The sequence below is a fragment of the Onthophagus taurus genome, chromosome 10 (assembly GCF_036711975.1).
Source record: "Onthophagus taurus isolate NC chromosome 10, IU_Otau_3.0, whole genome shotgun sequence".
Lineage (NCBI taxonomy): Eukaryota > Metazoa > Arthropoda > Insecta > Coleoptera > Scarabaeidae > Onthophagus > Onthophagus taurus.
The window spans coordinates 3,482,882-3,499,799 of NC_091975.1; the positions used below are offsets into that span (position 1 = coordinate 3,482,882).

General features: G+C 37.3%; 1 protein-coding gene across 2 annotated transcripts in view; it reads left to right on the top strand.

The window, feature by feature from the left end:
* LOC111428176 (Lysine demethylase 3) overlaps positions 1-16,918 on the top strand; it is a 60,272-nt gene that overhangs the window by 14,015 nt on the left and 29,339 nt on the right. The window contains exons 3-7 of one of the 2 annotated variants that reach the window (XM_023063595.2): positions 3,777-3,890; positions 10,900-11,103; positions 12,641-12,725; positions 13,872-13,969; positions 15,950-16,049. In XM_023063595.2, coding sequence (XP_022919363.2) covers positions 3,777-3,890; positions 10,900-11,103; positions 12,641-12,725; positions 13,872-13,969; positions 15,950-16,049 — 601 coding nt within the window. Of the gene's footprint in view, positions 1-3,776; positions 3,891-10,474; positions 10,535-10,899; positions 11,104-12,640; positions 12,726-13,871; positions 13,970-15,949; positions 16,050-16,918 lie in introns of those variants that run through there. The other variant, XM_071199222.1, reaches the window with a different exon arrangement.

Here is a 16,918-nt window from a genome sequence, read left to right on the forward strand (position 1 = left end):
TTTATATGGATGTATGACCTTCGAACGAATGCTAATTGCGTTTGTTTCATAACGGAATCGTTTTTGGATGGCTTCGAGCCTGTTATATTTGTTCCGTATTTACAAGCCATGAAAAACAGTCATCAACTAAAATAGCCTTTTAAAACATCATGTTGGCAACGATTATAGTTTTTATTTAACCTTGAATAATTTTTTATTTTTTAAGAATTTGCTATGTGAAATTGTGGATGAACTTGAACAAATCTGCTTGTTCGTTTTTCTTTTTCTTCTTCTATTCTTCCTTACCGATGCAATTACGGTGTGCAACGAGCCTCGACCGAACACAATGTCGTCATCGGATTTCTCCTCCGCGTTCTGTTATACTCGGGGGAAGGCGGCCCCATTATTATTCATATCGCGACCTGATCGTCGAGCAACTCGCTGCCTGTTCTCACGCCGAGTTCTGTCTCGAATACCTAATTTGTTCGGCCAGAGGCGGACTTGGTTCCTGGAAGATACTGTCAAGGTCATCGCATCATAGGATTCATCACAAATTCATTATCATTCATGCTTTTCTTTGTCTAATTCGAACTAAAAAAAAATACTTAAGACAATTTGAAAGGTAATTAAAATTATGGAACGTCGTTTTCATTACACGGCTTAATTAAAACCGGCAATTGTTTACGTAGAAAGGACGCCTACTCTAATGGTGACGACGGCCTTTTACCATCCATTGTATGTTGTTCGATCGAACAATGAAGAGTAAGCGGCAAACAATGGAGCAGTAAAGCGGTCCACGACGATTATTTTATTTTATTTATTTTATGTGTGTGTGCTGCTTTTAAGAATCTCGACCGAAGAAGAGAAGTCTCGTCTTCGGTGACTCACGACCGCAAAGAATTGCGCAAGAGATTGCGGTCGTCTTTCTTTCGCGGCGTTGCCCTTCTCTTTCTTTCGTTGATTTTTCGTCCAAGAGACGAGAGTTTCTCAACCGAACCTTGACAGTTGGTCGATTCTTTTCTCGGCACCTGTTATGGACGCAAAAAAATCGGCGCCTCCTTGAACCAGTCGGTGCGAGAGAGCAAAAATAAATAAATAACTATAAAAAACACGTTCCGAATGACGTAAGATTTATTAGGGTTTAAAAAAATGTTTAACGAGAACGGTCGCGCACCTGTTCACCTTGTAATATTTACCTTTTTTCGTATCGAATGTATATGTTATGCGTTGTACACGTGTGGGTTGGGTGTAATTGAGAATGTCTTTCTGATAAAATTGAAAACCTTGAATTCTCAAACGAAAACGAGCTATTCAAGTCATTTCAAACAATTCCTGAAGATGAAACAAATCCCCGAAAACGGTTTATTTATCATTACCGGTTTTGGAACGAATTTACGGGGTCATAACACGACCTTATTACAACGATATTCGAAACAACGACGGTCGTGTTATTTTAAAACGTATACAGATAAAAGCGTTCCTTTCTGGACCCCGAACGATGGTGTATGTGCGCATAAATCACGACAAGCGGCGGCGGTTGTTGCGAAACGAGGCGTCCATTTAACATTTATATTGTGGTAGCTCGGGCTTCGCGTTGCGTAAACGGCCGGACCTGAATTATGCATGCCCTGGCCATTATTTACCCAGCGAATGACGGTTAATCGAGCCAATTTCAAAATGGAAGAATCCAAAATCTAATTATCGTTTAATTATAAACGTTTTAATTATTAAATAATTAATATTCAACGAATACGTTTAAAAGAATTGTAAAAGTAATTCCATAAATAATGTATGTAATAGAAGAACATAACAATTACAAAGTAGAACGTTTGTAGTTCTTGTTGAGTAAACAAGTTTTAAAAGGTTCCCGAGTAAGTAGGAAGTAAAAGCAAAAGAAGAGAAAGAAAGAAATAGTTAAAAAAGGAGGAATAAAAGAAAAAGAATGAAGAAGGCGTCCAATGGTTGAGCGAAACGAACGAGCGCTCGCTCGCACGGAATGTAAATAACGTAACCGTTACGCTGGCGGACCGCTTTAATAATGGATTTCCATTGTCCTGGAGGTCGGCGCGAACTCGCCGTCGGTTTTCGCATAGTTTTCCAAGCGGCTCTCGTCGAGCTCCCTTTCGACGAAATCACCCCGGGGAATACAATAGCCTCGGCCTCCAACCTATTGTTCTTCTTCTCTTTTCACAGTTCCATTGTATATATTTCTTCCTCTCAACCTCAACCAGATTTAGTGTTTAACTATTTTCTTAAAACTTACTTTTAATTATTTTTAAAAAGATTATTATTGTTTCAGTTTAGTGAACAGAAAAATTAATTTATTCTTATCTAAACGAAAATCCTCAAATTTCTTCTTGTCGGGGTGAAAATTATGCCTTGATTTGTTCATCTATTTCGCCAATTTCCTATTTAATTCACAATCCCACAATAGAAACTAAAATTCGGATTTATTGACATTTCTCTTGTCATCGCGGTAAAATCGTGCTGCCAACTTACAAATAATTAAAATATGCGGTAAAATTATACTGCCAACTTAAGACAACTAAAACTAGTCGACTTAAAAATAACTTAATTACTTATTTAAATTAAATTTAACCTAAAATCTCTTTATAAACCATTTCACTTTGGTTTTTTTAACCAATTAAATTATAATTCATGCCAAAATGATTTATTTAATAAAAAATCACTTGAAGTTATTTTGGAGGTGCGTGTTGGTACTAATTTTTATTTTTAAGGTTATGTTTTTAACTATACTTGTGTTAACTTCTAACTATTGTTGTCCATTTGAACGATAATTGGCCAGATATGCGACTGGCGTTTACGTGCTGCATGAATAATTCAATGTAGGAGGATGACAGAGGTACGAAGAGGGCGAGGCGGTGTTGGAGGCGGTTGCGACGGCGGCGGGAGAGGTCGTGATATGCAATATTTATGGTCGCGATGTCGGAAACGGGCTGCCGTGAATAATTATACCGCTGCGGAACGTACGAAAGTGACTTATTAAACCGGTTTCTTATTAAACTTCTCCTCAACGAGAATAATCTAGTAACTACATTCTTTAGTATTCACCTAAAAATTAAGTCGACAACTTCCTGTATAAACGGACGTGTCATGGATCACTTTTGCAAAGTTTTAATTATTTATTTTTCTTGTAGAAAATTCAAATTGGTTGTTTTTGCATAACTTAAGAGATTAATTAACGTCCCGTGGTTTGTACGAACGTAGGAGATAAAAAAGAAAGCGGACTCGGTTGGAAAAGTTCGTTGGCAGGCAGGCAACGGGTTGTCTCGCGTTGTTGCATAACTCCAAAGCCGCGATCCGGTAGAAGTATGCGGGCAAAAATTCCTAAGGTCAATCGTGTCGTAAACAATGGGGCCTCGCTACTTTGACTCTTAACAACTCGTAACAACTCGAAAATTACGACATTTTAAACGACCACTAACCGTTAGAATAATTTAAATATGTCTATTTTTAAAAAGGTGAAAATGAAAATATATTTTTTTTATATGCTTGGTGGAATCAAAGTCCGTTCTTGTCCAATAAATATTTGTTCGAATACTACACGGTTCGTTTGGTTTAAAGACGCATCCGAGCATGTTTTCCTCTGCCACGCTCTGCGAACTGTTTTCGTTCTGACCCAGATCTACACGGTGATTTATAACGCGGAAACTTTTAGTACTTGCAATACCATACAATCGATCTTTCTGAGTCACACTTATTACCAAGAAATTATCAATAATTACCCATCATTTTTTATTTTAAACCTTATCGATATCTTCTTTTCTGGTTTGCAGACGTTTCTTTCATTGGTATCCACCGTAGAAATCCCACAGCACACGCAACCGGTCGAGTTCTTGTTGGACCACGAGTTGGCCTTCACGGATTACAAGCAGCTGAAGCCATTTCAGGTAAGAAAAAGTTAAAAAAAAAAAATAATAATAAATGACTGGGTCTCCCAGACGGAAAAATGCGAAGCAACAACCTGTTTCCCTTCTTTTTTGTCTCGTCGGCTCCGTTTTTGATCTCGAGTTGCGTAACGCCCCGCACGCTCAATTGAGACTAAACAAAAAAAGTAATAAGAAAAGAAAAAAATTTGAAAGACCAACAAAGGTCATAGTTATAAGAATACAAAATCTTTTTTTACTTTCTTGCAATCTATAGAATAAAGAAATTTTGCAATCTGTCTAATTTAACCCTTAGCTTAATCGAAAGATTTGAAAGACTTTTTTAAGATTTTAACTCTATTTGATAAAGCATCATAACCTTCGTTATTGGTAGTATTTTCTCCTCTGCCAAAAGTACCTACTCTTTTGTCTGCAGTATCTAGTTTTCGGGCAATAATATCTAGACTTCTGCAGGCAGTATTTACTCTCTAAACGCAGCATCTAGTCTTTTGCTAGCAATATCTAATGTTCTGTAAGCAATATTTAGTCTTCTACAGGCAGTATCTAGTCTCTGAAAGCAGTATTCTGCAAGCAATATTTAGTCTCTGAAAGCAGTATCTAACCTTCACCAGCTCAATCTAGTCTTCTGCCACCGGTATATAGTCTTCGCTAGCACTATTTAGTCTTCTATAAATAACTTATAAATATATATACATATAAACTCGTAAGTTTATTGTAGTCCGGTTCAATTAATTAATAAAATAAAAATGAAATGAAAAACAAAAAAAAATAACATCTGGATACTTAACTCTTTATTTACTCATTCTGCGTTCAAAGAATAGAAAAAGGTACGTGCTTAGAATATTTTTCCTTCTCGTTTGCCACAGCACACATATTTACGCGACGGATTCCGCGGAATTCACGCCGTTTTGTTATGCAAATGCGTAGTCAAGGACGCCGTGCGGAATCGTAAAACGAGCTCCCCGCGACACATTCGCGACAAATGCGCCGGAAAACTTAATGGGAAAAGAAGAGGAAGATTTCTCTTTTCATCAATTAGTAATCGCACCTTCTTTGTAATCCGATCTGATTTAGTTACGAAAATAGTTTGTGTACAAATGCTGTGCGAAAGAGAATTTCTTAGGAAAGGAAGTTATTTATGATTCCGACGATTGTTTTAAGTACTATTTGAATGGTTAAAATAAAATAAATACAATATCGTATAAAGTTCATTGGTTATTATCGTAAATCCATTGGCCTTTCGTAGTCTTCGTTCTCGCTGAGAGGATAACGACCGTAATCATAATAATGAAGACTTACCAGCCGTATTTCCGACGTTATTTATATATTTATATACTTGGTTTATTATTAAGTAATTTTGATAAATTTTGTTGGAAGTAGTTTGTTAAAAGCCACCATTATTCATATAACTCGAACGAAAAGTTTTCTTGGCAAGGTAGTCTAAAGAAGAAGAAGAAGTGAGTTTCAACGGAATTTCCAAAGTTTCACAAGTCAGGGCGCGTAATGGGACCGAGAACTTGTGCTGGACCGGAATTGTTTTGCCCGAACCCGCGGGATTAAACGGAACTCACTTTTCAAAGTTTCGAAAAGTTATCCAGACAACGACGATAATACGAACAAAGTTTGATTGGTCGATAACCGAGACGACACCTTGATGTATAATTGGATTTTAACCAAAAAAGAAAGTTCCGTTTGATTAATTAATTATGAGTAATATTAAAATATGATTGAGTTTGTAATAAACAATGACACAATCGATAATTCTAAGAATTCCGTGAATGAATGGTTTTAAACGGGCGAATGGGAGAATGTCATATTTACGTAACCGTGTAACTACCGTATTATGAGGCAATCGCGTACCGGGGGGCCTTCGGAACGACGCCATTTCTCGACCAGTTTACCGATCTTTCGCTTTCTCCTCCTGCCAATTCTCAAGACCAATGCGCCAACATTCTCAAACCGCTCCCACTGCTGTTCGACCGGAATTAATCAACAACAATCGTTATCGGCTACATAACGGTACTTTCTACGTCCATGAAACACAAAAGAACTAAACAAAACACTTCAATTATTATAACATTATTATTAATTACACCTACTACGATCATTTTCGTTTTTATTAAACTAGAAACAGGAAAACGTTTCCTTCACAAATTTACATTTAACAGGCGTCTGTAGATAACTGCATCGATAATTACTTAACGGTCACAGAAATCCGTTAAGTAATCCAAATCTGATAAATAATCAAATAGTTTAACCCATAATTTATTTCTTTTTTTAATGATAGAAAGGTATTTTCCATTCAAAATTTAGTCCGGATCGATAACTAGCGAGCATGTCGAGGGGTTAACTTTACCGAAGAAGAAGCTGGCGAGCGCAATTTCCGGCGAACCCATCCAGTTTCCTGCTGCACAGCGAATTATGCGGTCCTCGGCTTAAATGAAACATCGCGAGGACCCCGGGGGCGACCGACAGCTCTCTCCACCCCGCCGCGAAACTACGAAACTCCGAGAGTTGTTCGAAATTCCTGCCGCTCGGGTGGTTGTGCCAGTGTTTTCGTTGCGAAATGGGATGTAAATTGTTTTCCTTCGAGTTTCGCTTCAAACTTTATCCCACGAACCGATAAAGCAGACTATTAACTACTCTACTATAACAGCTATAAATTTCCAATTGAATTTTCTAATAAAAAAAAAAAATAGGTCTTTTTCAATCTCATAACACTTTATATCACCGGTTCGCTTCCTTAGTACACGGCAACTTAAGCAACAATATTATTTTTACACAGAGTTATCTTAATGCAAAATTAATGCAGGCATAGTAAAGATTGAAATTGAAACTATCTTATTACAGCTGTTTTACCTTGATGAGGTATTAATTAAAGACAGCGGAAAACGTGTTTTGATGAGCAGTCATGTCTAATCTTGTATAAGAAGGATTTAGGCTTCCGTTGGTAGATTCTGCTCTTCTGTCTGCAGTATCTAGTCTTCTGCAAGCAGTATTTAGTCTTCTGCAAGCCATCCCTAGTGTTCTGCAAGCGGTATCTAGTCTCTGCAAGCAGTCTCTAGTGTTCTGCAAGCGATATCTAGTCTCTGAAAGCAGTATTTCATCTTTTACTAAAAATATATAGTCCCTGCAAGCAGTATCTACTCTTTTGCAAGCAGTATCTAATGTTCTGCAACAGTATTTAGTCTCTCTAAGCAGTATCTAATCATTTATTAGCAATATCTAGTCTTTGCAAGCAGTATTTAGTTTTCTGCGAGGAGTATCTAGTCTCTGCAAGCAGTATCTAGTCTTCTATAAGCATTATTTAGTCTTTGAAAGCAGTATTTAATCTTTTGCTAGCAATATGTAGTCTCTGCAATCAGTATATAGTCTTTTACTTGCGATATCTACTCATCTGCCAACACTATCTATTCCCCATTAGCAATATCTAGTCTTTTGCAAGCACGTTTTCTATTAGCAGTATCTAATTTTCCAACCCAATTGAAATATATAAAACCTTAAACACTGTGAATACCATAAATTTATTTACTTCCTGGTACAGATTAATGTGAAATTTCAAAAAGAAAATCTTATTAGAGATATATTATCTCTCCTGATCGAATGTAAAGAAAAAAGTTTCAATCTGTTTTGAATGAACGTGGTGACGACAAAGGCGCGGCATCGTACACGGGACGATAACCGTCCATCCATTCTATTTTCGCCGCCTCCGCGGGGCAAATAAGCACATCGATCACGTAGAGAAGCTGCTGACCCTGACTCCGGCGCGCACTTAATGTATTCATAATGCGTTCGCAATTTATCTCTCTGCAACGTCGCCCACCGTGTGTACATTGTCCGCGGGAGTAGAACCGGTCTCGAAGTGAACCACCGCGTCCGTGTTAGAGATGGCGAGAAAGAAAGAAAGCCATCAAAAAAAAAAAGATTGAAGAAAAAAGATCTTTCGTTGGAATCAACGGCTAACGATGAGGGGAAAGAGGATAGAAACCGTGTTTGTCCACTGATTAATTGCAATTCGTGGAACGTTGTTGATGTGTTTACAAAGTTACGAATGATGGGAATGGAAGAATTTGGAAAAAATAAATTAATAAATTTTCCTTGATAAAACGACAATGATAGTATCCGGAAAAGCTGGCTTCGGGGGAGAGGGGTTAGGGAAAACTGTTGTTGGTTGGGTTTATTGTTCCACATCGAGCTTGGTGAGCGTAGATCACGTTTTATGGACATCGGACGCGGTCTGAATAAGGGAACTCGATTAATTGCCAGAGGACCGGTCCAGAGGAATGCAGCCCGGATCGCAACAGCCTGCCATTATGGCGCTATTGACGACTGGAAACGGGGCCATGAACGTAGCCGTTGCTGCTGTTGCTGCAGCGACGACGACGACGACGCCCACTTTAACGGCCCTCCCCGCGACACCTCTCGACTGCCCTCACCAGCGTATACACACATTCAAACCATTGCGTGTCTAGCTTCTCTTGGGTTGTTTACTTTTTTTCTTTCGTTTTCCTTACTTTGGTATGTACCTCCTGGGAACATTCCCCTTCGCAAATTAAGTGGTTGCGATGAAATAGAAATAGCAAAAACAAAAATAAAAAGGTAGGAAGATGGGGAAACTCGTAACGAGGAAACTTTCAGTCGGGGGTCTTTTAAAAGTTGGTTAATGCTACAATCCTCCGCTCGTAACCAAGTTTGTATTCCGTCTTTTCGTAGTCCTTGATGTCCGTTCTTATCCAAATGGAAATACGAACTTTATTTAAATTATGCAATTTCAAAGAGTTGTTAAACATGTTTAAAAAAGTTATTAGAAATTTTATTATGTATGTATTGTATGGTATTTTAATTGGAATTTTTAGTTTTTACAGTTGGTGACAATTAAACTTTTAATCTCAATTACAGCCTCAATTACAACTTTTTATAGATAAAAGTAGTAATAGTAATAATTATAGTGAATTATCAATAATATGAACGTTAATAACAAGTATTAATAATATTATTAATAATAAATAAAAAAATTTAGGTTATGTTTCATATTCGTTGATGATCAAAATGGGAATACTTTATGAATTTTATTTAAATTATGTATTTCCAAAGGGGTTTGAAAAGATTTTTAAAAAAAGTTATTGGTAAGTTTAGTAGAATTAGATTTATTATTGCAATAAAATATTTAATTTGATTTTTTAAATTTTTAATTTTTACAGTTGGTAACGAATTAAATTTGTCAACTTCAATTACGTTGAATTACGTTAAACTTTTTTATAGATAAAAATAGTAATAATAATAACAATAATAATAATAGTGGAATTGTGATCAAGGAGAACATCAATAACAGGTACATACATACATACATATATCTTCGAGATATTATTATTTTATAAAAAAATCACGTTAAAAATATTGGGGTTATGTTGTCGATAGAACATTTTAATTTTTTCTATTACATTTCAGTGGGAAAACACATTCTATCCCACTTTCCCACAATCCCTGAGTAAATAAAAGAAATATAGTAAACATTAACTCATAAGTATAATAAACGGAATAATAAAATAATTACCTTAGTATAAAAGATGTAACAAAGTAAAATTGGGTCATGATTAAAACTGTTGGTAATTCAGAATTTATAATGTTAGTAATTCAGAATTTCCAATCTCTTTATATTACGGGTACTTATTTATTTTGCATAATGAGATGGAGAAACAAACATAGAGATATAACCACTATTTGAAAGTATGAAGTTTATTTCTTTACCTTGGTTTAAATCGACGCGGTTAGCAATTAGCTATCAACTGGACCAAGACGGAAGCCGAATGTCGGCGGTGGTAGCAACAGCGAAAGGGCTCACCGGGCCGGAACAAGAAAGTAAAATAGAACAATCCTCGGTAATTGGTGGTTTGGTTTCGCGTTTTCCCAACAAACCCGAAACCCAATTCGTGCTCGAACATGAATAATTCAATCCCACACGACCGGTTAATGATAAACGCCAAGATAACGACCCGAAGAAAGAGAGCCTTATAAAAAAAGGCCATCGCTAATGAATACCTCTGGAAGGTCAATTCGCGTTCTCTGTAAATCTTCTCGGAACCGAGAAAGGAAAGACGCCGAGACCAGAACCAAGACGAGGTTAGAGGAGAGGAAGAAGAGAGGTTGATGATGTGAAGTAAATACGTTAGAGAAGAAGAACCGAAGACTTGAACCTGTTCTTTCTCTTCTTGTCGTGAATCCGAGAAACCGTACCTCGGAACGTGACAGCGCCGTATCGGGCCGTATCCGACGACCATTATCCCAAGAACTGGTTCCAGAGCGGCCATTCTGAGTCCGCGGTTCTCTTCAGTGTCCGCGCGGCAGACGTCGCCTCGTTTTCTCAACCTCTTCGTGTTGTAGGAGGTCGTCGAACCGCAAATGCTCTCCTCTACCACAACCACGCTCACCACGCTTTTTCATTCACCAACACGCGGCGGACATTTCGCGTTATCGCCATCGAAACGCAATCGCTGCCGCTATATAGCCTTTCGGCCTTCGATCATTCACCGACGTGTCGCAACACGTCCGATATATAACGCGCAGTATATCAACCTCAATTTTATGCGCATAATCCAGTTATAATGTTTTACAGTACAACACGAGGTCGAAGAACTTTAGTATCTATGGTATTGTTACAAATAGTATCAATTTAATTAAATTAAAATGTACATCATCACTTCTAATTGATTTAAAATTCACCGTTGGAGAATTTAAAATCGTGTAATTTAAATGTTAAAGATTCCATCCGAAAACACATTTACTACAACTCCGGTTTTGTTTTTGTTTGGATTAACTGACGTCTGGCGTTCGTTTACGCGCCCCCTTTGTGTTTCGGTCCTTTCATCAATGCGTAAATATTATGATCGCTTCCCGAAATATCTTATACACAGATAAATTCCGTTATTTACAATGTTATTATTAAAATAATCAATATTCAAATATAAATTACGTAAACGTAACTTCCTATTTTCATGTCTTTTCGTTTTTATAGGAATGGGATTCGTCACTTTCCGGTGTTAGAGAATATCCTGAATTAAAAGCTTCGGTTAAACGATGGGCTGAGCAACAAGACGGCCAAAGAATCCTTTTGGCAACTCCTAGTGTTCTTGTCGGATACAGGGTTGAAGTTTACAGGGCGGAAGGGACCACTCAATGGTATACAGCTGTTATAGTTGGATACAACGAAGCTACTAGGGTAAGAAACAGAACAGTAACATTTAATTGACTCAAACGACTACAAAGACAATTTCTCTTTGTTAAGCACAATTTAAACCAATCTAAACTGGACAAATAACGTTCTACATGTTGTTGACCCACATTAATTAAATACAATCCATTTTAATGATACAATATTGACATAACAACAAATTTTTTTTAATGTAAATTCGATTTTAATTTCAAGTCTTTCGTTTGACATTCAATCGAAACACGCACGTATGTACCACGAATGCAAATGAGACCTCGCCCGTTCCACATACGGTCGTTCTTATGTATGTATGTAAATGCGGGCTCATAAGTAACTGTAGAGCGCAATAACTGTACAAAACACGGTGTACAAGTAGAGGAAAGGTTTAGAATTGGAGAGAAAGAGAGATAGAACGGGGTTAGGAACTATTAAGAAATTAATGCCCCGGGTGTGAGCGAGACGACGCGAAACGATATTAGCATAGTTATTGCGGCGTTTCATGCCGTTTCCTGTTCGTTTGGAAAAGTGAAATCGGCACGGGAAAATGTCCGTGACCTATCCGATGAAGAACATTCGATTTATTTAGTTATAACGTCTTCTAAACGTTAATTGAAGAAGATATTTTATAACTTTCACCTTTAATTTATTTTTATGATAGGATAAAAATTTATTTATTATTGACTTCTTTAAGTTTCTCTTCATCTTCCATCACTCAGTATTGTCTCTAACAACGGTCAAGATCATCCTCAACATCGTTTTAGATATCCTTCAAAGCCATCTCGAGGTCGGCTACAATATTATCTTAGACAACACTCAATATTATAGCTGGTTCATCTCAACATTATCCTGGACACCCCTTTCTATCATCCATGAGACAGCATATCATCGTTTCGGATATCTCTCAATATCATCTCTGATACCTCTCAGACCGTTCTCTGTTGCCTCTTATAATAATCTTACCATCACATTGTATAAAACATGATGACAACTCCGTATCGTCCTATTCCACCTCAACATCGTCTTGGGTAACACTCAACATTGTCCCTCACAACACTAAAGAATGTACCAAACTTCCTTAACATGATCCTCCGCACATTTCTACATCGTGCTGGATATCCCTGTTATCTTCACACCAACTCAAAAATATCTTTCGGCATTGTCTTGTTCATCCCTCATTTCACAAAATATCTTTCCGAGGGAAATAATTAAAGTATTAGTATTAGTAAAGAATTTATTCTTTGAATTTTATAATAATTGTAGAATTTTGTTATCAATGCACGTGCACCACCGTGAAATTAATTGAAGTTTACGCTTCGTTCGGTTTATTGAGATCATGATTTTTGAGGAAATTATCAAACGAAATTTTCCCACGTTAATTTTCCCTTTTCTGTCTTTCTCTAACTCGCCGGTAAATTATTGCAAAACCCGCGGGGCAATTACACGTCGAACTGGTTTGTGTTTCAACCGAGTTACGCCATCATCGATTTTGCTCGTCTCCTCATTTAAAATTCCTTTTGAATTTATTTGATTTTTCTTTTTATTTTAGGACCTGACAGTAACGGACGATACCGTCCTAGAGGAACACAACGAAGATCCCGCTTTAGTTCAGATGAGACTGATAGGAGATGGAGGTAGGTAAAAAATAATAAGTTGAAAAAGAAAATGATAATCGAAAAGACCCGAAGGACATCGTCGTTTTGTCGAGTTATAAAATTGGTAAATCGTTCGGGGACTGATAGTATAGAAACGGGAGCAAAATTCAATCCTCCCGGGTGCAAACAACGTAAACGGGAAAGTCGATGGAAACTCGAGGAAAACCCTACGTAACCGGGGAAGAGGTTAGGAGACGAGGATAAATTTTTAAGAGGGATTCTGTGACCTACTTACATCGTCCTTTTCCTCGAAAAAGATAAAGGTCAGATGATGTTCGTTGAAAACAACTTCAATTAATAAAATAAAACAAAATAAAATGTGTAATTTAAAAAAATTGATATCTGTAATCTGTATCGAAAAATATGTTTTCATTGTTATTCCACTCGGAACGTAATTGTCAAGGCCGCTGTTGTGGCGTTCGTGCCCATATCTTAACAAATTGTTGACCTTGCTAGTAAGCATTTAAAAATGGCTACATAAACTATGCATACCGCTTCGTTATCGATAAAAGTCCGCATGCAAAATTACATTACGCAAATCGCTTAACATTTATAACATCAACGGAATTGAAAATAGAAGCGACGTTGAATGTTTGCCAAAACATTCCGTCTCCCACGCTTCGGTTGTGAATGAAACCCCAAGGATTGTTGTTTGCAGGTGTAAATTGTTGGCCCGGGATTTATCTACCTCCCGCCGTTTAAAATATTTAAAAATGTTTAAAAATCTCTAAAAACAATTTAAAAATTTTAAAATATTTCGAACGTATGCATACATAGAAACGGTAATTTTAATTTGAAACTTTATCGTTTTCGCGTCGATGTGTTTTGTGTGGTGCGGTCGGGAACTCGCTCTGTGTGCAATTAAACGCAATAAAAACAAAAATAAATGCAAAATTCCCTGCTGCGGAGCGCGTATATTTATAACGCGTAGTCCCCGCTCGACAATATAAATAATTGAATTTTTTCCCGTACGTTCGCGTTTCCAATTAAATTGCAACTGTACCGAGAATCCTTTGAATACCAACAGAATATTGTTTATAACCGTATATCCACGGTTTTTATCACGTTTCAATTTGTTCTATTTTTTTATTCATTTCTATTATTTTTTATTTTTTTTCCTTGCAGTTGTTGAATCTATCATGCGTGGTGAAAATGTAGGGATTACGCCAAGAAGATCCAGATCAACCGTTCTTCAAGCTCAATATTATCATCAACAACAAACGGTACGACAAAAATTATTATTATTGCAATAATTATTCTTTTTATCTTATCTTAATTCTTAAAATATTTTGGGTTGTAATCAAGTCTGGAGATATATTTCTAAGAATAGCAAGATTTATTTAAGAATGACAATTTAATTTTTTTTAATAAATAAAGTGCAAATAAGATTTGTAACCTGATAGCACTTCCCGGTGACTCACTCGACTAGAAACAGCAGCCACTCTTTAACAGCTTTAAAGAAACGAGAACGAAAATCCTTGAACTTAAAAATAATACCCGGGACGAACCAGAACCCGCGACGTTAGCGTACGACGAGGACAGAACTAATTTACGTCCTGTTATTTCCTACCAGCACAAAACAGAGTGTTAACTTGTTGTTACACTTTGAGGTCAAATAAAGGTCATCAACTTTAAATCAATTTAATTTAGATGTTACATTTTTTATATTTTAAAATGGATTTGGAAAGAAAGTCTTAATAAAATTCTTTTACAAGGAATCTCAAATAAGTAAATATAGGAAAGAAACGAAAACATATAAAAACTTGGTTATCTAGCAAATCGTGGAAATCCGAAGAAGTGCTTTCGCGGGGTTGAGTAAAATCGATACATGGTAGGAAACGGGGTCCCGAAGAGAAAAATCGTCGTGCAAAAGCACTACGCGCCTGCGTCGAAAGAGACTGTGAACCGGGACGCCCCCCTGCTAGCCCCGATGGCAACGCCATCGCGCAACTCGATCCAGAAGCAACGGCTTGCTAACGCAGGAAGACGACCAAGACGACGCGTCATCACGGTTCCGCGCAGTGTTCGCACGTTATCGTCCCGTGTGTATCCCGAAGGAACTCGAGGTGGCGATTTCCCCACTAAAAAAAAAGGATTAAGAAAGAAATAAACAGTGGAATATCCGGGTAAATTCGGTTCCGGGTTTTAAATAATAATAAAGATTCTTTGTATCCGGGACGAGTGATTGTGGTGATTCACGCCTTTTCTTTTCCATCTCTTTTTTTTTCTTGGGTAAAGAAAAAAGAGATTCTTTGTGTGTAAAAGGAATTTGTGGATGATCCTAAGTGATTTTGGTAAGTATTTCGAGGCTTTTTTTCTTGGAATGAGAGGAGGAGTGACGTCAAGAAGTGGATCGATAATTTTGTCCAGGTGGATGAGTGAATCCCGATTTGGGATGTTCAAGATTTTGAAGGTCATCTTTATTATTTCCAAAAATGTTTTTATTCAATCAAAACCACAATTGATTAATCAATTAATTAAAAGAACACAAAAGAATAAAGAGAGTGTTAACATGTGAAAGTGGGAGCCAGTAATAACGTTTTCTAATGCCCGATTAAAGAAAAACTAGGACGTCCCGGTTTAAACTACACCAACTGATTACATAATAACTTAACATCATATGCCAGGAGCCTAACTCGAAACTAATGAACCCAAATCTAGTTACATCGTTTATTTATTGTGACTGCGTATTGCAAAATCGAAATCAACTGAAATCATCGTGATCATCAATCATCCAATTCCATAAATACCAACCACCATCTGTCCAATACGAGAAGTAATATTATTAATCAATTTGCAAACAACGTACATCTACGTTCCTCTAAGTCTAGTCGTTTTGACCTTAAAAGCGCAGAGACGAACGCTTGAGATAGAAAGCACAGACCGGTTTCTTGTGCTGCCTCACCATAATGTATTCCTTTACGGCTGCAGTTCCCGCAGGGGGGTCCAGGGCAAGGGGGCAGAAGAGGGCCATTAATCGCATGTTCGAACCGGTTTCGGACCGTGCGTGACCCGTTCTTGTAAAACGTCCGATTTACGATCGACGCTTTGCTTATGCTGTGCTTGTGGCGTATTTCTGTGTGAGTGTTGGTGGTGACTCATACTTGCTGGCCTATATTTCCATAAGTTCATTTTTTTAAGATAAACTAAATATTTAAAAATATGCAATTTTTTTTTATAGTAAAATTTTTATATTGTTTCAGGGTAGAGTAATTCGTGGTATATCACTTGCAACACCTACAAATACTGCCTCAACAACTGTTACTACGAGAAAACCTAAATCGAGTCCATCAGAAGATAAAGGTAAGATTTTGTATGAAATGATTTTTTAGAAAACCAATTTATCTTGAATTATTTTGAAATAGAGGTTATTTAGATGTCAAAAGTAAAAATTAATTCAAGTTGGATTCGTTAAATCATTGAATTTCTAGAAAATCACTTTGTTTTAAATAGAGGTCAAATAGAGGTTAGAACATTGTATAAATCCTACCCCTGCACTGCCGATCGTGTCGACAAAAACGGGGCAGCGTCATCAAATTTCCCCAGAAATTGATTCGGTATGCATTCCGCCCCCGACGTGCTGCTGCCCCTCTTTATACCCCCGTACCGCCCACTCGCCCCATTCACACGGCAAACCGAAGAGTTTCAGTAGTGTTTGGCTTGGAATTACGTCGACGGTGGTGGGAGAATCGCCATGGCGACGAGCTTTCCGCATTTGCCGCCCCTCCCTTAAAGCTCGGAAAGCTTACAAAGTTTGGGCGGCCGGCCGTCATTCTACCGCCCCCTTTTCCCTGCGCCCCCAATTCTCCGGCGCGTTGTCTGTTGGAATTTCGTTTATTCGGACGCGTTTCGATTGTACGCCGAGAGAAAGGATTTTATTCGGAAAGTTTTAATGGGGTTGTACGGATTTTTCCCTTATAATCCTCCCCTAGCACGATTTTTTTTGCGAAACTACCCTTCAGAGTTTCAGACAGACATTCCTTAAGGGGGTCATCAATCATTTTGTTTGATGTTTCTAAAAGCCGGTTTAGATTCAGAGGTCATTTCAAGGACAAACTAACAAAACCTTACTAAATTTTTTTATTTTTATTAATAATAATAATAATTCCCTTTGTATTTTATGGAACATAAAAGCTTCCATTTAGTTGACGTTATTACGCTATTATATTGTT